Raw genomic sequence first — 22,180 nt, 5'->3', positions numbered from 1 at the left:
TCTTCATAATTGCAACATGAAATGTGCACAATTGCTGACCAAGTTGTTGGTTCAGGTCTGGTGAGCCACAGACAAAACTCCCACAAAGCTATAGGTCACAGGGGACCACAAACTCCCCAGAAAGGTAGAAGAAAGCCATCAGTGCCTGAAGAACAGAAATCAACAAAGAACAACAACAAAAATCACATGTGGATACTTCTTACTTTAAGATATTTAAAAACAGCCCAAAGCGAAAGCATCTTGCAAATCAGATTCAGAGCTGGAATTCTGTTTGCGTTGTGAGCATTAGTAAGTGGCTGCTGTATGCAGATCTCGGTGCAGTTGCCTGAGATTGCAGAAACCCTGGATCCTGGTCTGTGGCCTCAGACCCAGAGTCTGGTGATGGACCACAGCTGAGATACTCCACGACTCTGGCAATGTTTGGGGACTGAGAAGCTGGGGTCCTCGGATACAGAAAAGGTGGAAGGAGGGTCAGGAGGCCAGGGCAGCTTCCGGAGTCCTGAAGATGCTGTGCGTGGGCTGTGCTGAGATTTCAGGACTGGGGAGGACTAGCTGGTGTACGGGAGCCTGGCCAGGCCTAGAGGTTGAGCCAGGACTCCAGAGGCCCTGGAGGGAAAGGCCAGGACAGTGAAGGACCTGCACCTCAGCCCAGGTCTGCACAGCCCGGAGCCCAGCTCAGGCTCCAGACAGAGAGGGACATCACGGATTGAGTCCTCTAGGATCCCTACACTGAGGCCTTGCGCTAACTTAACTCAAGGCCGCATATGGAAAGAAGCCTTTCCAGAGATGAGTTAAGACCCCATCACCAGCCGGCCCTCACCCAGGACACAGGTGGCACCACGCCCCAAGGCCGTGGCAGCCTCGGCGGAGCCTGGCGACCTCTGCCCTCCAGAGCTGTGAGAGAGCGGGCAGCCCCCATCCGGGCCTCAGACCGCAGGCCCGACCCGCTAGGCACGGAAGGTCTCAGAGGTGAGATGCTAGAACCACGTGTCCCTGACCCACAAAGCACAGAAGGTCTCAGGGACGAGATGCTGGAGCCACATGTTCCTGACCTGCTAGGTACAGAAGGTCTCAGAGGTGAGATGCTGGAGCCACGTGTCCCCGACCCACAAAGCACAGAAGGTCTCCGGGACGAGATGCTGGAGCCACGTGTTCCTGACCCGCTAGGTACAGAAGGTCTCAGGGATGAGATGCTGGAGCCACGTGTCCCCCACCCTATAGGAACGGAAGGTCTCCGGGACGAGATGCTGGAGCCACATGTCCCTGACCTGCTAAGCACAGAAGGTCTCAGGGATGAGATGCTGGAGCCACGTGTCCCCAACACACTAGGCATGGAAGGTCTCAGGGACGAGATGCTGGAGCTGTGTGTCCCTGACCTGCTAGGCACGGAAGGCCTCAGGGACGAGATGCTGGAGCTGGGTGGCCTGCTCCACACCAGGCCTAGGCCCCTGGCAAGGTTGACGAAGGCCTGGATGATGGCCGGCTGGTGCAGACGGCCAGAATGGCTTTCAGAGGAAGCTCAGCGTGACTGGGTGGGATCCAGGTGCCCTGAGGCAGCCTCACCTCCATCCTGAAAAGGTGCAAAGAGCTGGAGGGCCACGGAGGGGTGGATGACGTCATCAGCTGTCCGTGCCTGCAGCCACACACGCACTGGCCCGAGAAGCCACTGCGGAAAGCAGGAGCAGGAGAGAAGCACCTGGTGGCCAGCAGCCCCGGCCCCCCCCCAGGCTGCAGCAACAGGTGGAAATGACCTGTGGGAGCTCAGACGCAGCTGGGACTCAGAGAAAGCTCCTTCCCAGAGGACAGGTGCTGCTGTCACAGAAGGGCGCATGCCAGATGCTCCCTCCAACTGGCCGCTCGGGGCCGAGAGCCAGGCAGGAACGCCTCCAATAAATTACAAGAAAGCCAGAAGTGGCACCGTGGCTCCAGTGAGAGAATGCAAGCCTTGAGCAAAGAGGCTCGGGGACCAGCCCTAGGACTGGCAAAGGAGGTTCAGGGATAGCGCCCAGGCCCTGAGTTCAAGCCCTAGGACTGGCAAAGGAGGCTCAGGGACAGCGCCCAGGCCCTGAGTTCAAGCCCTAGGACTGGCAAAGGAGGCTCAGGGACAGCGCCCAGGCCCTGAGTTCAAGCCCCAGTACTGGCAAAAAATAAAATTAAGCTCCTGCCAAGGCTCAGTTCTAATGTTTCTCCTACTCCATCTTGTAGTAGTTTCAAAGTTTCAGTCTGACATTGATGTCTTTGATCCATTTTAAGCTGATATTGGTACAAGGTGACACACAGATCCAAATTTAGTCTTCTGCATTTAGACGTCCACTTTTCTCAACACCAGTTGTTGAAGAGGCTGCCTTTTTTCAGTGCATATTTTTTGTTCTCATGTCAAATATCGGATTACTATACTGGGCTTATCGCTGACTCTTCTAGTCATTGCATTTGTTCGGGGCCTGTTTTAGTGCCAGCACTGAGCTGTTTCTGTTATTATACTCTGTGGTACAGTTTGAGGTCTGGAATTGTGATACCACATTTCCATTTTTTTTTTCCATTTCCACATTTTTTAAATTTTTTTTTAAATTTAATTTTATTTTATTTGTGAACATTTTTAATTTTTTTTATTGTGAGAATACTGTACAGAGGAGTTACAATTACGTGGGCAAGACTTTTTTTTAACAGTTTTCGCTACAGAGGTATTTTACTTCTCGGTTAGGTTTATTCCTAATTTTTTTGGGGGGGGGTTGGTCGGACATAGGTCTTGAACTCTGGGCCTGGGTGCTGTCCCTCAGCTCTTCAGCTCAAGGCAACCGCTCTACCATTTGAGCCGCAGCGCCACTTCCGGTTTTCTGAGTGGTTTATTGAAGATAAGAGTGTCCCGGGCTGTCCTTCCCCGGGCCGCCTTTGAACCATGGTCCTCAGCTCTCAGCCTCCTGAGTAGCTAGGATTACAGACGTGAGCCACCAGCACCCAGCTCGAAAATTTTTTTTTAATTTTTTTTTTGGTCATGGGGCCTGAACTCTTGGCCTGGGCGCTGTCCCTCAGCTCTTCAGCTCAAGGCTAGCGCTCTACCACTTGAGCCACAGCACCAGTTCTGGCTTTTGTCTGCTTATATGGTGCTGAGGAATCGAATCCAGGGCCTCAGGCATGCGAGGCAAGCACTCTACCCCTGAGCCACCTTCCCAGCCCTTGAAATATTTGTTTTTATAAATGGAATTGTTTTCCTGATCTCCCTCTCTGCCTGCTTCTGAGTTTTGTGGATTGGTTTTGTATCTTGCTACTTTGTCAAAGTTATTGATTAGCCCTGGGAGTCAGAGTCCTTTAGATAAAGGATTATGTTCTCTGCAAACAGGGAGAGTTTGACTTCTTCTTTCCCTATGTGAGTCCCTTTTATGTCCTTCTCTTGCCGATTGCTCTGGCTAGGAATTCTAGTATTACATTAAAAAGGAGTGGAAAGAGTGGACATACTGACTTTGTTCCTAATTTTAGAGGAAGTAGCTTTAGTTTTTCACCATTCAGCATGAGTTGGCTGTTGATCTGTCATATATAGACTTTATTATTTTGAGGTATGTTCTTTCTATTTTCTTGCTTCTCCATAGCCTTTAACATGAAGGGACACTGGATTTTATTGAAGGCTTTTTCTGCATCTGTTGAGATAATTTTGTGATCCTTGGCTTTGGCTCAGTTCATGCAGTATATTACATTGATAGATTTGTGTATATTAAACCACCCACTTGATCATAATGAATAATTATTTTTTGTCGGTTGTGGGGCTTGAACTCTTTGCTTGGGTGCTGCCTCTGAGCTCTTCAGCTCAAGGTAACTGCTCTGCCACTTAAGCTACAGTCCCAGCTGTTTTCTGATGGTTTGTTGGAGATAAGAGTCTCACAGACTTTGCTACCTAGGCTGGTTTTGAACTGTGATTCTCAGATCTCAGCCTCCTAAGTAGCTAGGATTACAGGCATGAGCCACCGACACCCATAATGAACAATGTTTTTAATTAGTTGTTGAATTTTTTTCCATCATGGGGCTTTAACTCAGGGCTTGGATACTGGCCTTGAGCTCTTTTGCTGAAGCCTAGCACTCTACCACTGTGAACCACAGCACCACTCTTGGTTTTCTGGTGGTTAATTGGAGATAAGAGTATCATGAGGACTTTTCTACCCAGGCTGGCTTCAAACCACAATCTTCATATCTCAGCCTCTTGAGTAGCTAGGATGACGGGCGTGAGCCACTGGCGCTCGGCAGTTGTTGGATTCTTTTTGCAAGTATTTTATTAAGAAGCTTTGTGTCTGTGTTCATCAGAGCATTTGTCTATAGTTTTTTGATCATTGAGTTTCTACTTGGTTTGGGGGTGATTGTTACCCTGGCTTCATAGAATGATTTGGTAGCAGATCTTCCATTTCTATTGCATGGAAAAGTTTGAGGAGTATTGGTGTCGTTTTGTCTTTAAGTATCTTAGAGAACTTAGCTGTGAATTCATCAGGACCTGGACTTTGCCACGTTGGGAGATTCTTTACTACGTCACCAATCCCAGTGCTTGTTATACATCTGTTTAAGTGGTTTACATATCTTTTCACTCAACTAGTATGTCTCTAGGAATTTACGCATCTCGACTAGATTTTCCATGTTAATTGAATATAGTTTTCAAAGTGCCTCTCATAAACTTTTGGACTTCTTGGGTGTTCATTGTGATATTTCCCTTTTCATCTCTAATTTGGTTAATTTGTGTCTTTTCTCTCTTTTTTTAACATATTGTCTAAGGTTTTGTTAGTGTTAGTTTTTAAGAACTAGCTTTTTGTTTCATTGATTCTATATATAGTCTTTTTTAGCTTCTAATTCATTGATTTCTGCCCTAATCCTTATTATTTCTCTCTGGTAGTTTTTGGTTTAGTTGTTCTTGGGTTTTTTTAGAAGGTTTCATTGTATCATGAGGTTATTTACTTGAGCAATTACTGTTTTCCTTTTTTTTATTCCAGACTGAGACTCAAACTCAGTGTTTGGGGGCTGGGAAGGTGGCTCAGTGGTAGAGCGCTTGCCTTGCATGCATGAGGGCCTGGGTTCAATTCTTCAGCACCACATAAGCAAAAAGAAAAAAGCCGGAAGTGGCGCTGTGGCTCAAGTGGTAGAGCGCTAGCCTTGAGCTGAAGAGCTGAGGGACAGTGCCTAGGCCCAGAGTTCAGGCCCCATGACCGGATCCAAAAAATAAAAAGAATGGTAAGAGTACATTTTGGGATGATGTCTCCCCTTCCCTCGCTCTCTCCCACTATGTCCCAGCCATCCCTGTCCACAAGCTGTACAGGTCATGTGTCTAGTGAGTGCCATTGCTGCATTTGTTCACCCCTCCTCACCCTCCCAAACAGATAAACAAATAAGACAAAAAGAAAACCAAAAGCAACAAAGACAACAGCTCTTGTTTCCATTTCCTGGATTCATTTCGATAAATCTTATTCATAGGCATCGCACCTTTGTGTTTGTCTCCTAGGAGTATCTTCTTGTGTGAGGCTGAGAGTCTTCTGGGGATTTTTATTCATTGCTGCGTTTCTTTGATTTTGATTGCCTTCTTCAGTACCCTCCAGTGCCCTTTGTAGCCCTGGCTTGGTTTTCATGAATTCCTTTAGTTTTGTTTACCAAGGAAGGTTTTAGTTTAACCATCAATTGTAACTGTTTAGTTTTGCTGAGTATCCTAGTTTAGGTTGGCAGTTCTTGTTCGGAGCTTGAATTATACCAATCCAGACTCTCCTTGCATTGAGAATTTTATGGGAAAATCTGCAGTTATTCTAATCTTCTTTCCATTTTAATAAAGTTCCTTCTTTTATTTTGCTGCCTTTACAATTCATACCTTGTTTCTTTTTTTGTTTTTTGTTTTTTATTAATAAGTTTTTTATTGTGAAAATACTGTACAGAGGGGTTACAATTACATGAGCAAGGTAATGAGTGCATTTCTTATCAAGCATTGCTGCTCCTCCTTTGTTTTTCCCTTACCATTCCTGCCCTCCCATCTCCAGGAATACACTCCCCCCCTCAAAAAAGTTGTAAAGGGCTGGGAAGGTGGCTCAGTGGTAGAGCGCTTGCCTTGCATGCCTGAGGCCCTGGGTTCGATTCCTCAGCACCACATAAGCAAAAAGGAAAAAAAAGCCGGAAGTGGCGCTGTGGCTCAGGTGGTAGGGCACTAGCCTTGAGCTGAAGAGCTGAGGGACAGCACCCAGGCCCAGAGTTCAGGCCCCAGGACCGGACCAAAAAAAAAAAAAAAAAGTTGTAAAGTTCATTTTTTGGCATAACATCTTGTGCATCTCATTGTTGCAACGGGTCCACCTGTAACCCTATTTAAACAATTTGTTTTTTCTTTTCTCCTCCCCAAATTATACCGACATCATTCCTTAAGTCCAGAGTTGTCACAAATGATGTGTCTAGGAGTGTGCCTTCTCTGGCCTTGCTGCTTGGAGTTTTCTGTATCCCTTTATCAGATGGATCAGGCTCTCCTTGAGATTGAGGGAATTTGATGGTATTATCATGTTGAATACATTTGCAACACCTTTAGTTTTCTTTAATTTTCTTTAATTCTTCTCCCTCATCTATTCTGATTATATGAAGATTTGATCTGGCCAAATCCAGTAGTTCTTGAATAGCCTTTTGATATGTTCTGAGTGTTTTTCAGTGCCTTCGCCTGTTTGCCCTAACTTCTCTGCTTTCTCTTCAACTCCTGATATCCTGTTTCCTTTGGTTTCAGTCTGTGCCTAAATAGGGAGCTCCCCAGCCCCTTACTGCTGTAATCACGTACATCCTGCACTTTCCTCGTTTTGTCTTGCTTTTTGTCTACCTTTTCTTGGAATTCTTCTAGTTGTTCACAGCTCTGTTCTTCCATTTGTGGTTTTATTTTGTTGGCCATTTTTCTCAGCGTGGCGTTAGTGATTCATCTTCCCTCTCCCTGGCATTCTCCTCTGTGCTGCTGGTGGTTTTGAGAGTGGCAAGTTGTCCCTTCGATCATGACTTTCCTGATCTTTCGCTGTGATGTACACTTCTGGGTCCAGGGCCTGTAAAGACTTCGGTGTGGGACTAGATTTCCATCTAGTGAGCGGTGACGTGAGCGCTTCACCACGGTGTTGGCAGGGCTTGGTGCCGCACTCCCCCCGGGGCCCCTGAGGACCCCTGTGGAGAAACTGTGCTCACTGCTTTCCTGCTGCCCTCAGAGAGCCATGGGCCACAGATGCTCGGAGCTGGGCACCGTTTGCCTCAGGTTCTCTGATATTCACCAGTCCTCTGAGCCTTCAGATCTGAATGGTCAGTCTATATTGCTTTGTTGGGAAATCCTTGGGAGTTCAGTTGCGTGGGCAGAAGGCTGTGTGGGTCAGCTTGCTGTCATACAATGTGCTGTGAAGATACACACTGCATGGAAACACAAACTCTATGAAACCACACACCCTGAAGACACATAGACAATGAGAAAACATACTGTGAAACATGTGTGACCTGAGAACACGCGTGACCTGAGAACACGCGTGACCTGAGAACGCACGTGACCTGAGAACACACATGACCTGAAAACACGTGTGACCTGAGAACACGCATGACCTGAGAACACGTGTGACCTGAGAACACACATGACCTGAGAACACACATGACCTGAAAACACGTCTGACCTGTGAGCACACATGACCTGAGAATACACATGACCTGAGAACGCACATGACCTGAAAACACGGCTGACCTGAGAACATGCGTGACCTGAGAACACGCGTGACCTGAGAACACACATGACCTGAAAACACGCGTGACCTGAGAACACGCGTGACCTGAGAACACGCGCGACCTGAGAGCACACATGACCTGAGAACACACATGACCTGAAAACACATCTGACCTGAGAACACGCGTGACCTGAGAACACACATGACCTGAAAACACACATGACCTGAAAACACAGCTGACCTGAGAACATGCGTGACCTGAGAACACACGTGACCTGAGAACACACACTGGAAGACACCAGTCATCAGAAGACATATAGTGACAAGATACATGCTGTGAAGACAAACATCCTATGAAGGTGTACACAGAAATGACACACAAATAAGAATAAACACATGATTTTGAACATACTGTGAAATGTACATATAATCATATAAAATGATATTTATCAAAATGAACTCCAAGAAATGTAAACATGAGGTTTTTTGGTTTCTTGTGGGTTTTTTCTCCTTTCTCGTTATTTTTATTATTATTATTTCTGTGCCTTTTGTCCTGCATGTATGTTTATCTGGGGGAGCACAGAAATGGTGGGACAGAGGTCAACAAATGCAGCAGTGATACTCACGAAACACTATGCTGAAAATGAACTGTACCACTGTTTGGGGGTTAGGGGCCAGGAAGGGAAAACTAGGAGAAAATAAGGGAAGAGCTGGCACTGTTCAAAAAGAAATAAACTCATTACCCGACTTACATCATTGGAACTCCTCTGTATATCACCTTTACAATAACAATAAAGATAAATAAAAATACTGTTGAGACATACACACATATACACAAACACATACACCATAATGACAGATCCTGAAGTCACACGCTCGATGACTATGTCCATGGTTAGGAGGACACAGGCACTTCGAGATATATGCTCTGATGACGCATGAGTGCTGAATGGAGTTGCACAGGTGCACACTGTAAAGCGAATGCGCTGAGGACACGCAGCTGACGATGACTCCCACTGCGTGAGTTGTGAAGACGCATAACTGTGAAGACGCACACTCCGCTAATACAGACACACCCCTAGGGCACGCCCCCGAGGGATGCCCATACCGTCCGACACTGGAGACACAGCACACGAAGAACTGCAGGGTGGGCAGGTGTCGGAGGGATGGTGTGAAAATAAAGGGATGATAGCAGTCAGGATGCATTCTGCTCAGAACCTGACATGTTGAGTTGTAATGCCGTTGTACCACTACTTAAAAAATGAAAATGTCTCTAGAGAAATTTACATCATAATTACTATACTGCTAATTATGTGCCGATGGACACACTGTACTGAGATTTCGCATGTGTGTGTTGGTATCGCACGTGTGCTGTATCTGAGGACGGCTTGAGCAGCCCGCCTGGCCCGGTGACAGGTGGACACAGGCGAACGTGGGCCTCGCCCAGCACCATTCGGTCTTCCCAGCCTCCCTCCCGCCCCTGCCATGCCCAGAGGGTCACAGGTGGTGGTGACAAATCCATTGTGAAGTTCAGATTTGAAATGCGTGTTTTCAGAATGTCTCCTCTAAGTGGAAAGCATTATTCTTTTTTTTTTTTTTTTGGCAGTCCAAGGGCTTGAACTCAGGACCTGGGCGCTGTCCCTGAGCTTCTTTGCTCAAGGCTAGCGCTCTATCACTTGAGCCACAGCGCCATTTCAGCTTTTTCTGTGTATGTGGTACCGAGGAATCAAACCCAGGGCTTTGTATCTGCTAGGCAAGCACTCGGCCACATTCGCAGCCCAAGTATCCCATTCTCAAAGAACAGAGGGAAAGCTGTGTCCTTCAGCAGAGAACGGAAGCCTGTCTGTCTTCTACTTTAGCGTGTGTGGGGACCCCATGTGCTCTTCCGGGCAGGGGGGCCCAGGTGGTCTGGACCCTGTACTTGGAACTTTCCACATGTAAAAGTTGGTTTGTTTTCCATTTTTTCTTGTGAAAATACAAGCTCTCACTGGAGTCTGTGATCTTTAAATGTTTTAAAATGAAAATAGAAAGTGTCTCAGAGTAAAATAGCTGTCAGCACTTTCTTTCACTGACTACAGGATGCTAAATGGTAGTTGGACCATACTTTCTTGCTAATTAACACGTTCCAAATCGTCACTTCTGCGGGTGACCCTCGAGGCGGCCTTGGAACTTGTGTGGCCATGTCGTGTTTTGTAACTTCAGGGGAGCGATTGTGTGTGTGCCTGCGGGGTGTGACTTCTCTGTCCCTTTTGATTGACACTTGTGTTTGGAGACGAAGGTTTAATTAGAGCATCCACATGGCTGCAGTCTTTTATGTTGAGTCTTTTGCCTTCCAGGTTTGGTTTCTCGAGTGCTGGCTGCCTCATTTGGGCATTCACAGGCTTGATTACGGTAATTCCTCTACTCTGCCCTCCTTGAGGTTCTAACCAAGAGAGGGAGGCGGCCCGGATGCCGCTCCTGCTCTCAGGAGCACGGCAGCCCTTGCCTTTCACAGTGCGTTCTCTCTTGATTACGTATTTGTGCTTCGTGCCACAGTAGTGTCAGTCTTTAAATCTGCTTGTTGGATGGAGAGCCGTGTGGCCCTGCAGCTGCACGTCTGTCACGGTCAGGCGCGCGCTGATCTGAGGCGGGCGCACGCGCCCCGCTCAGGTCCCTCGGCGGTGAAGACCTGGCAGCGTGCCCTGCTCCTCACCCACCAACGTCCTCCCCGGACGTGTGTGCCCCAGCCCCTCCCACGGCGTCTTTGCTCGCGCAGCAGCGCTGCGAACCCCTGAAGGGTCCTGGGGCCGCTCGCTCCCCTTTCCACGCTGCAGCAAGGACAGTGAGTGTGCACCAGGCCAAGCACAGGCGTGCCTCGCCAGCTCCCTCCACAGGCCTGGCCGCGCTGCCTCTCAGGAAAAGGGCGAGAAAGGGCCAGGCTGGGGAGCCCCTCCCGGGAGCCCAGTTCCACCCCTGCGGGAGGAGAGGCAGACTCCAGGCCATCTGCATAGATGTCTCTGAATGGGAACTGTCATGGTATAGCTCCCGCGGCTGTCTCAGGCCACAGGTTCCAGAGCCCCTTGGCGACGGTTTGGCCATGCCAAAGCCGGGCCGGGCGGGCGGAGGGCACACCGCTGAGCTGTCTCCGTTCTCTTCCAGCGGCCACCTATGCCAACTACAAGAAGACGCCCCCGCCAGTGCCCCCTCGGACCGTCTCGAAGCCTCTGATCTCAGTGACGGCCCAGAGCAGCACGGAGTCCACGCAGGACGCCTACCAGGCTCAGAGGATGTCCCCGTGGCCCCAGGACACCCGCGGCCTCTACAACTCCACAGACAGTTTGGACAGCAACAAGGCCATGAGCCTGGCTCTGGAGACGGCCGCCGCACAGCGCCACGCGGCCGACAGCCAGAGCGGCCCCATCCGGACCAGCGACAAGGCCATCCTGGTGTCCAAGGCCGAGGAGCTGCTCAAGAGCCGCTGCTCCTCCATCGGAGTCCAGGTAGCCCCTCTGCTGCCCGCCCGCTGCCACACCGAGTGAATCGGAGCTCGGGCCGCGGCCCTGGGGAGCCGCAGAGCCCACAGCAGCCCGAGCGTGCTGCGTGCACGCCCCCTGCCAGCTGCACCCCGAGGCCCCGGCCGGGGGCGGCCTGGCTCACACCCCGCGACGCCCTCGGGGACTCGTGCCCTGTGGGGGAGGGGACGCACCGCGAGCGGGTTTGTGTGGGGTTTTTTAGCTCTTCGGTTCCTAAAGGGTCCTGGGAGTGGCGAGGACGGGGCTGAGGCGGGCACCGCCGGGCGGGCGTGTGGCCGAGGCCCTGGCCGCGGATGCCTCGAGGTTTTGGACCCCGCTGGGTGGCTGGCCCGGCGAGGCCGGGACGTCTGTGCGTGTGCACACAGCAGTGCCGCTCCTTCTGACGCGGTGGCTGCCGGCTCTGGCTCCTTTCTGTTTCCGCGAGCCTGCTTTAAAAGCAAGGAGGTGCTTGAATCCAGAGCCGGGCCCGCCGCTGCCGCCACCGCTGCCACCTGCCCAGCCCAGCAGGGCGGCTGCGCAGAGCGGCCCATCGAGGGAGGCCACGCCGCAGGTCACCGCTTGGTTCCTCCGCCCCTCCACCAAGCCGCGTGCGGTGGGTGTTAGAGGTCAGACCCGCGGGAGGCCGGCCCTCACACGGGCGTGGGAGGCCAGTCAGGACAGGCAGCCCCGGGGCACCGGCCCGCTGGCCTGCTCCCGGGGCCAGGTCTCCACTGTGGCTTCATTGTTTTGTTTAGGACTCTGAATTCCCAGAGCACCAGCCATACCCAAGGTCAGATGTAAGTACCGACTGCCTCCAAAGCCACGTGCGCATGACATTCATCCACTCCCTTCTTGGGTTCCTCATCCGACCGCCCCCTCCCCTCTCCGTCCCGTCCCTATGTGCCAGGCTCTCTGCTAGGTGCTGTCTGCTGCACGGACCCTGGGCATCACAGGGTGCAGACCAGCCCCGTGGAGGAGCGCGGGCCGGGCTCACCACGCAGCCCAGGGCGCCCGGAGCTCTCCTCTCCAAGGAGGGCCAGCCTGGGTGTCAGCCTCACCGTCCTCCCCCGCCTCACCTCACACCTGGGCCCAGCCCGGGAGCTCTGCCCCGAGCGGAGGCCCGCGCCTCGTCCTGTCCCTGGACGGCAGCCTCCCACACCACGTGGTGGGTCTCTGCCCCCTCACCCCAGCACCTGTCCCTGCACGGCAGCCTCCCACACCACGTGGTGGGTCTCTGCCCCCTCACCCCAGCACCTGTCCCTGGACGGCAGCCTCCCACACCACGTGGTGGGTCTCTGCCCCCTCACCCCAGCACCTAGCACAGCCCCTGGCACAGAGCGAGTGCTGCGTAAGTGTTGAGTACGTGAGTAGATGGTCGAGTGCCGGGTGCCTGGTGGAGACTCCTGTGAGCCGTGTTTAACAGTGGTTTATTATTTGAGCTCATCACATCACAACTGTCAAAACGAAGTCAGTGAAAAAGCTGAAAAAAATGTAATCAAGAAGTCTGGATTTTAAAAATAGCCAGAGAAATTAGGTGCGACTGGGAGACTTTGTCCTGAGAGAGTAGAGAGCAAAGACTGGGCGCGAACCGGACATTCAGCAGGGCAGACCCCAGTACGAAAGACGGCGCCAGGGCTCCCCAGACAGAGCAGAAGGAAGTGAGTCCGTCTGTGGACAAGTCTGTGTGTCTGTCCCACGCGGACAGGCGCCCTCGCTCACCGCAGTCCCGTGTAGTCCTGCGTGCAGTGTCGCTCGTCCCTGTCTGCGTGTGGGCCGGGGGAGGCTGGGGAGGCCGGGGGTCAGAGCGGAGGCCGTGGCCGCAGCCCCGCCCGCGCCGCCCTGCTCCCTAAAGCTGCAGACCCATCCTGTGCCCGGCCCGGCCTGGCCCCCTCGGGGCCTGCAGGCATGGAACGCTGGCACGCGCCTCTGTCCTGCCGCTGGTGGAGGAGGACGGCTGGCCGCGTCCTCCGCGCCCCAGGGCAGTCCTGCCCAGCCGAGGCCCCGCCCAGCCGAGGCCCCGCCCAGCCGAGGCCCCGCCCAGCCGAGGCCCCTGCCCCCGTTCCCCAAGACTCCCCGCAGTCACGGCTGGGCAAGGAGGCTGCTCGGGCTGCCAGGCGCCGTTTGTGAGGGCGGTGCCAGGCCCCACTGGGCTGGGCACCCTGCGCGGTGCAGCAGTCACAGGCTGGAGCAGATCTGAGCCCGCTTGGCTCCGTCCAGTGTGGGGCCCGGTGAGGGTCCCAGCTGGCTGCACAGCCACCCCCTTCCCCCTGCCTGGCCCGGCCCAGCCAGGGGACACAGGCAGCTCCCCGGTGCTCTGCCTGGTGCTCTGCCTTGCAGGCCGGCTGCCCCTGGGAGACACACCGGGGCCGGGGCCGCCTCATCTGCCCAGCGCCGGGGTGCGGCCTCCCCCGCCGCTCGGCCTCCCCCCTGCCAGGCCTCCCCAGTGCCCGGCCTCCCCCCCCGCCCCTCGGCCTCCCCAGCCGCTCGGCCTCCCCCTGCAGCTCGGCCTCCCCAGCCGCTCAGCCTCCCCCTCCCCTCCCGCCGCTCGGCCTCTCCCGCCGCTCCGCCTCCCCCCTGCCCAGCCTCCCCCCGCCCCTCGGCCTCCCCCCCTCCCGCTGCTCAGCCTCCCCCCTGCCGGGCCTCCCCCCGCCCCTCGGCCTCCCCCGCCGCTCGGCCTCCCCCCTGCCCGGCCTCCCCCCGCCCCTCGGCCTCCCCCGCCGCTCGGCCTCCCCTCTGCCCGGCCTCCCCCCACCCATCGGCCTCCCCCCACCCATTGGCCTCCCCCGCCGCTCGGCCTCCCCCGCACGCGTGTTTGTTCCCATCGGTGCGTGGTACCTGCTGTGCGGTGCAGCCCCGTCGCCGTGTGACTGTGTGTGTGAAACTGTATGGACCCTTCAGTGGGCGGGGGTCCCGTGTGGCTCCGGGGCCTGCGCACTGTGCAGTGAGCATGGCGGCCACCATCCTGGGCAGGCTGTGAGATGCGATGACGTCCTGAGAGAGGCGGACTCCGGGCCCCCAGACACCCGCACCTGCCCCGGGCCCGGCCCGCGCTGGCCCGCTCTCCGCTCAGGCTCCAAGACCCTGGGGCAAAGGGCCAGCAAATCACACTGCTCGCCAGGCCGTGGACGTGTCCCCGAGGGAGGCACCTGCTGTGTGGAGGGCAAAGGTTTGGGGTCAGCGCTTGGTCCAGGCTAGTGGGGAGTCCCACGCCAGCCCCAGATTCACCCCTCGGCTCCTGTAGGAACCAGGCTCAGGCGGGACCCCTCTGGGAACCTGGCCCAGGGCTAGACCGCACCAGGGTGCAGGGGTGGCCCATCCTGCCCCAGCCCAGACCCACAGGTCACCCCACGCGTGAAGGCGCACTCCCCAGACACTCCAGATCCCTTGCTTCTTACAACGGCCCTGCTACCCGTCCTCCCGGCCCAGCTCCACGAAGGAACCGCGCGTGGCGCCGGGCAGGCGCCGGCACAGGGCTCCGTCCCCCACAGCCGCTTGTTTGTGTCCTCCTCCCGTTGATCCGGCCCTGCTTCTCAAAGGGTTCATTCACAGAGCTCACACGCAGTGAGCTCCTAGAAGTGAGGGATCGTCAGAACTCCTAAAACCCACCCCTGCTGGTGGCCAGAATTTCCTCCAGGAAGGAAGTTCCTCGGGGCTCCGTTTCCACTGCACAAAGCTAATTGTTCACCTTGCCCTACATTTGCTTGCTTTTTTGTCTCTTATAAGGCTTCCCTTCTCTGAGAATTTCTGAAACTAACAAATGTTTAGCTCCTTCTGCCACATGGGGATTTGCCTTCCCATATGGAGAACATCACTGCTTGCTGAAAAGTTACATGTTCAAGCATTTTGGAACTGGCAGCATGTCTCAACTGCGCTCCCGCCATGCATGTGTGTGCCTGCGCTCTCCTTCACATGCATGTGTGTGCCTGCACCCCCGCCATGCATGTGTGTCTGTGCTCTCATTTACCAACACACGTGTGTCTGTGCCCCCGCCATGCATGTGTGTGCCTGCGCTCTCATTTACCACACATGCGTGTGCCTGCACTCTCATTTACCACACACACGTGTGCCTGCGCTCTCATTTACCACACATGCATGTGCCTGCGCTCTCATTTACCACACACGCGTGTGCCTGCGCTCTCATTTACCACACATGCATGTGCCTGCACTCTCATTTACCACACATGCGTGTGCCTGCGCTCTCATTTACCACACATGCGTGTGCCTGCACCCCCGCCATGCATGTGTGTGCCTGCGCTCTCATTTACCACACACACGTGTACCTGCACTCTCATTTACCACACATGCGTGTGCCTGCGCTCTCATTTACCACACATGTGTGTGCCTGCGCTCTCATTTACCACACATGCGTGTGCCTGCACTCTCATTTACCACACATGCGTGTGCCTGCACTCTCATTTACCACACACACGTGTGCCTGCGCTCTCATTTACCACACATGCGTGTGCCTGCACCCCCGCCATGCATGTGTGTGCCTGCGCTCTCATTTACCACACACACGTGTACCTGCACTCTCATTTACCACACATGCATGTGCCTGTGCTCTCCTTTACCACACATGCGTGTGCCTGCGCCCCTGCCATGCATGTGTGTCTGCACTCTCATTTACCACACACACATGTGTCTGTGCCCCCGTCATGCATGTGTGTGCCTGCGCTCTCATTTACCACACATGCATGTACCTGCGCTCTCATTTACCACACATGCGTGTGCCTGCGCTCTCATTTACCACACACACGTGTGCCTGCGCTCTCATTTACCACACACACACGTGTGCCTGTGTCCCCACCATGCATGTGTGTGCCTGCGCTCTCTTTCACCACACACGCGTGTGCCTGCGCCCCCGCCATGCATGCGTGTGCCTGTGCTCTCATTTACCAGGCGTGTGTGCATGAGAACCTCCCAAAGATGCTCAGAGCAGGGATAAATGGCAGGAATTTGCATTTGCTGCAGACAGACTTCCCTGGCTAGTCCCAGGACTGGATGTTTGTTGTCTCCCCACCGAGCAACGATGCAACAAAATTTAAGGCTTTTCCTTTCGTCTTTCTTCCATCATGGAGCAGAGCCTGCTGGGCCCCAAAGCTGTATTCTTCTAATTCACTAGAAAAATAGGAACATTGTATTAAAGGCCAAAACAGAAAGTTTTGTTATGTTTTCCTCAGCTCCTTTAGTCACTAATGCAGGTTCCATGCTGTCTGTGGACCTATGTGTTCCTATTCATGAGTGACCATGCAGGGTTTCTGTGTCACAGATAAATCACTATTCCCTTTTCCAGCTGTGTCCCCACAACTCACAAACATGTCCAAATTTAAGACTACCTTTCTATACTGGAACAAGACACACATCTTCAACATTATTATACTAAAAATGTGTGCTGTCTTACTAAAAGTATCATGTGAGTTGAGTTCACCCATGTCTTATAACCAGAGCGATACAACACAGTCACCTTTGTGTGGATGGGTCATGCACGAAGATGGATGTGGACATGAGTGTGTTCATAAGCTTGCACTTAAATACAAATATGGCTGTTTTTATAGCAGCATCATAGTAATGACAGAAAACCAGAAATCATCAAATCACCCCTGCACTGACAGCTCTTAATCGTGTGCACTTAGAGCACAAGGTGGCTCCATGTGTCCCGGCGGGGAATTTTAAATGTTGATTTTTCACATGAGCTTCTGGTAGGAAGTATGAATAATCTCCGTGTTCTGCAAGATAAAAGATACGAAGGCCAGGGCCCACTTAAAACCACCAAAAATGGTGGCCCCCAACAGGAAGCGAGGACCGCCACCACAGACTCGGTCCGTCTGCTGGCTGTCAGGCAGGCACCACTGATGACCCCAGCTCCACACATCGTTAGAACTATACCAGGAGACACAGCCAGGGGCAGGAGCTCTGGGTCCCCCACAGCCCACCGGGGTGGGTGCAGAGCAGGGCTCTCGAGAGAGAGAACCTGGCAAGAATCCCGGTACGGCCCCAAAAAATCTGGGTGTCCTTGGGAGTGTTCGGCCCTTCTCTGGTGCCCAGGCAGTTAGCGAAGCCAGGCACAGAGGGCTGCGGTGTGATGACCGCAGCAGTGCGTGGGTCACGGGGTCCGTGGACCCTGCCACATAGCGATCCACAGCCGCGGCCACCACGCTGCCCAGCCCCGAGCGAGGGGCTGCTTGCACGCGGCCCAGGACCACAGACCCCTGCCTACATCCAGAGACGTGCCCACCGTGCGCCCACCATCCTTGTTTGGTGCCTTGCAATGAGTGGCATGTTTTTTTCTTTTTTTTTTTTTCGGTCGTGGGGCTGAACTCTGGGCCTGGGCGCTGTTCCTGCGCTCTTCAGCTCAAGGCGAGCGCTCTGTCCCTTGAAGCACCACTTCTGGCTTTCTGAGTGATTTATTGGCGATAAGAGTCTCGTGGACTTTCCTTCCCCAGGCTGGCTTTGAACCGCGATCCTCAGATCTCAGCCTCCGAGTAGCTAGGATGACAGGCACAGTGGTGGGAATGGTGAGTGAGTGCAGGTGCTGAATTCAAATCCCAGAAACACAGAAAAGTAAAGTAAAAGTGAGCCTCAGTTGTTACGATTTCAGTTTGGAGCCAAGTCCTGTGGATAGCTTTGGTGAGGTTTTTGTGAATGGAGCAGCTTTGCTGAGCCTGATTTCAGAGCCCGGGGTGCTGTTTCATTCTGTTTTGCTTTCTTCTGACACTGTTCTGTGCTAGCACTTCCTTGCGTGGGAGCTTCCCATGGCGCGATCATAGTGCCTTGGGATGGAGTTGGAGCCTGGGCCCCGGGGCCACAGGCAGGGTTCGGAATGCCTGGCTTCATCCTGACCTGCTGCCCACCTGCAAGCGGCCAGCATCTGTGAGAGGCCCGGAGCAGGGCCAGTCTCCGCATTTCAGTGACTGCTTCTCCCCTTCCCCTGTGTCTGTCTGTGGATGCCGCCATCCGTACTTCTGTTTTCTGTTGTCCCTAGCCCTGCCTGATCCGCCTCCTCCACTGTCGGCGTCTCGTGGTAATGCACCCCAACACAGCCAGCTCCTACCTGAGCTGTACTAAACCAGCTCATTTGCATATGTTCAAAAGACTGAAGTCAGTCTTGAGTTCAAATAGTTCTGTGACTTTTGACAAAACCCAGTCTCGATGTAAGTATACAGCCCGAGATCATCTCCCCGCCATGACCTGGGACAGGTCATCTGCCACTCACCAGACACATGCACAATTACAGCAAAAGAACGAGCAAGAGAAAACTCCCTGGTCCACATCCCATGTTGTTCTAAACCAACTTTCTGTGTTGAATTAGGTGGAAACGGCCACCGATTCGGACACGGAGAGCCGAGGGCTGCGCGAGTACCACTCGATCGGCGTGCAAGTCGAAGACGAGAAGCGGTAACTCACCCCTTCTGCATGGGCATCAGCCTGGGGAGGGATGGCCGCAGACCCACACTCCCCATCATACGGCCCAAGTATGACTCGCCTTGCGCCACCGTCTTGTTTTGCACGAAGCCAGGGAATAATTCTCTCGGAAGTAATTTACCACCTGTGAAGCAGCACAGCTCCCAGCCCAGGAAAGCACATCCTCTGGCCAAAGGAGAAAACCGTCTGAGGGCAGAGAAATACGCGCGCCTGCCTTCTAATCTAAGAGGAAAGAGGCAGGCGAGGCACCAGACAGACACAGAGAGAGCAGGCGGCGGCATCAGCTAGTTCCTGGAGGTGTCTGGCTTCAAAGGCAGTACTCAGAAATGTAAAACAGAGACCTCAGTTACCACAGCTGGTTTTCTAATGAGGGCAGAATGGCTATTTTAGCTTGTATTTGAGGACTATGTGCCACTAGCTGCATGAACCAGTGTCACTGAGAGCCCGCATCACGAGCTGCAGTGACCCCAGTGACAGCCCCGAAGGGTTTCAGAGCCCGATCTACAAATTAGATTGCAGAGAAAGTCAGAGCGTGAGTTGGCGTCTTCCCCGGTCGGCCTCTGCCCCGGGTTCCTGCCTGGCAGCTGTGCTGTCTGTGGACCGAGAGGCACAGAGCCACAAACACGGCTGTGAGCACCTCAGAACTCAGACCCACATGACACAGATGTGCCACCTGTGTGTGCAACACAGAAAGATGCCGCAGATGCAACATGGCCACGCGCAGCCACACACACCCGTGTACACACACTCCCTTTACACAGATGTGCCACACGCAGCCATACACACACACGCCTGTGTTCACACACTCCCGTCCACAGATGTGCCACGTGCAGCCATACACACACACGCCTGTGCTCACACACTCCCGTCCACAGATGTGCCACACGCAGCCATACACACACACACACACCTGTGTTCACACACTCCCGTCCACAGATGTGCCACACGCAGCCATACACACACACACACCCGTGTACACACACTCCCTTTACACAGATGTGCCACACACAGCCATACACACACACGCCTGTGTTCACACACTCCTGTCCACAGATGTGCCACATGCAGCCATACACACACACGCCTGTGTTCACACACTCCCGTCCACAGATGTGCCACGTGCAGCCATACACACACACACGCCTGTGTTCACACACTCCCGTCCACAGATGTGCCACACGCAGCCATACACACACACGCCTGTGTTCACACACTCCTGTCCACAGATGTGCCACGTGCAGCCATACACACACACGCCTGTGTTCACACACTCCCGTCCACAGATGTGCCACACGCAGCCATACACACACACGCCTGTGTTCACACACTCCCGTCCACAGATGTGCCACGTGCAGTCACACACACCCACGTGTCTTGTGCACACACTCCCCATCCACACAGACACACGCACCCTGTGTGGCGCACAGGTGTGTGCTGCCTACGCATCCCACATCTGTGAGACACGTGAGTGCACACACAGGTGCACGCTGTCTGCACACGCCTCACCAGCAGGCTCCTTGGCCTTCTCCATCACGGACTGTGTGGAATGGCTGATGCTGGAGTGCTCCCCTGGCAGCGTCCCCCACCACCTGTGCCTCAGGCCCCTGGCAGGCCCGTGGCCGTCGGGACGGAGGGCAGCTGTGGACCATGTGGCTCAGGCCCCTGGCAGGCCCATGGCCGTCGGGACGGAGGGCAGCTGTGGACCGTGTGGCTCGTGGTTCTCCTGGTGTGTAGGAGCCTCGCGTGGGCGCTACCCTGTCCCTGAGGCTCGGGGTGTGCTGTCGGCGGCCGGCCGAGGGGCGTGTGAGGTGTGGGGTGACCCTCCTGAGTGCCCTCCCCTCCTTTTCCAGGCACGGGCGTTTCAAGCGCTCCAACAGCGTCACAGCTGCCGTCCAGGCTGACTTGGAGCTGGAGGGGCCCCAGGGCCAGGTCGTCATGGAGGACAAGGGTCTGCAGTTCGGCTCTTCCTTCCAGCGGCACTCGGAGCCCAGCACCCCAACACAGTATGGGGCGGTGCGGACGGTGCGGACGCAGGGCCTCTTCAGTTACAGGGAGGACTATCGGACTCAGGTGGAGACCTCCGCCCTGCCTCCGCCCGACCCCTGGCTGGAGCCGTCCTTGGAGCCCGTGGAAACGGGGAGAATGTCTCCGTGCCGCAGGGACGGCTCCTGGTTTTTGAAACTACTGCATACGGAGACGAAGAGGATGGAAGGCTGGTGCAAAGAGATGGAGAGAGAAGCGGAGGAGAACGACCTCACAGAGGAAAGTAAGATGCTGGTGAAAGGACCTAGGGTGTCCCGTGTGGCTGTGGATGGCGGCTTCCCGGGAAGGCAAACGAGCAGGCCGCAGCGTGCGCGGGGCCAGACCCAGATGTGTGAGCGCACCGGCCAGCCCGCTCCCGCCGCTGAAAGCCCCCCAGCTCCCTCTCAGCCCCGAGAGCCGTAGCGACCCCAAGGAGAGCGGCTGCAGCCGGGCGGAGGATGCTTCCCTCTGTCTGTGTGCGGCTCTGCCCCGCAGGAGGGCGACGGAGACCCACTGCGCCAACGCCTTCCTTAGTCGCAAAGGCCTCTCGTGGCCGGCATCCCCATTCTCTTGAATTATGGCGCTAACGCGTTTGGAGCATTTTGGCTGCGTTCTTGTTTGTAAAACCTTGCCTTGGTGTGATGGCAGAGGAGAATGGCAGACAGGAGTTGTCCAGTCGGTGGCAAGCTTGTGGGCACAGTCTTCTCCATCCATGTGACTTCCCAGCCATGTGACCTTCCCAGCCATGTGACCTTCCCAGCCAGACCCTCCTCTCCATCCACGTGACCTTCCCAGCCATGTGACCTTCCCATTCACGTGACCTTCCTGGCCAGACCCTCCTCTCCATCCATGTGACCTTCCCAGCCAGACCCTCCTCTCCATCCATGTGACCTTCCCAACCAGACCCTCCTCTCCATCCATGTGACCTTCCCAACCAGACCCTCCTCTCCATCCATGTGACCTTCCCAGCCAGACCCTCCTCTCCATCCATGTGACCTTCCCATCCATGTGACCTTCCCAACCAGACCCTCCTCTCTATTCATGTGACTTCCCAGCCAGGGTCCCCGTACAGACCTTCTCAGGTCCTTTATGGCTGGCTCACCAGGTCTCCATCACTGCACAGAGATCAGTGGCTCAAGCCCCCCCCTCCCCGAGGAAGGGCAGGAGGGGCACGTGGGAGAGAGAGGGAAAGAGGGAGGAGAGAGTGCCAGATGGACGGATTCAGAGACGTGACATGTGCTGGATCTCGACCCCATGGAGTGTTGGTGGGGTTTTATTCTGACATTGTTTGAATCCACCTTTCAGACTCATGCTGGCCTTCCTTTGACAGTAAAATCACTGAGAATCTCGTTGCCGTAAGATGACACACAGGGATCTGCATGTGATCGTTGTTATCGGCTTTCATTTGTGCTTTGCTCTTCATAAGGATTACGGTTTTTAAGGCAGTGGTCCTTTGCCAGCTCTGGCAGTGGAGAGAGGACAGGGGACGCCTTGACGACCCCACACTTACTGTCCCCGGTCTCTGCTGACTGCCCTACGTTTGTGATCTGCCTCTCGCCATGCTGATGTTTG

At 54.4% G+C, this 22,180-nt stretch overlaps 1 protein-coding gene across 6 annotated transcripts in view; it reads left to right on the top strand.

The window, feature by feature from the left end:
* Window positions 1-22,180, top strand: part of Dlgap2 (DLG associated protein 2) — a 545,299-nt gene that overhangs the window by 510,408 nt on the left and 12,711 nt on the right. For 5 of the 6 annotated variants that reach the window (XM_069998336.1, XM_069998333.1, XM_069998334.1 and 2 more), the window contains 4 exons: window positions 10,812-11,152; window positions 11,920-11,961; window positions 18,474-18,559; window positions 20,437-20,852. In XM_069998336.1, coding sequence (XP_069854437.1) covers window positions 10,812-11,152; window positions 11,920-11,961; window positions 18,474-18,559; window positions 20,437-20,852 — 885 coding nt within the window. The remainder of the gene's footprint in view (window positions 1-10,811; window positions 11,153-11,919; window positions 11,962-18,473; window positions 18,560-20,436; window positions 20,853-22,180) is intronic. The other variant, XM_069998337.1, reaches the window with a different exon arrangement.

Source organism: Dipodomys merriami, unplaced genomic scaffold (assembly GCF_024711535.1).
Source record: "Dipodomys merriami isolate MVZ:Mamm:240054 unplaced genomic scaffold, mDipMer1.0.p SCAF_511, whole genome shotgun sequence".
NCBI lineage: Eukaryota > Metazoa > Chordata > Mammalia > Rodentia > Heteromyidae > Dipodomys > Dipodomys merriami.
Note: the sequence above shows the minus strand (reverse complement) of the source record. Positions and strands in the feature narration are given on the sequence as shown.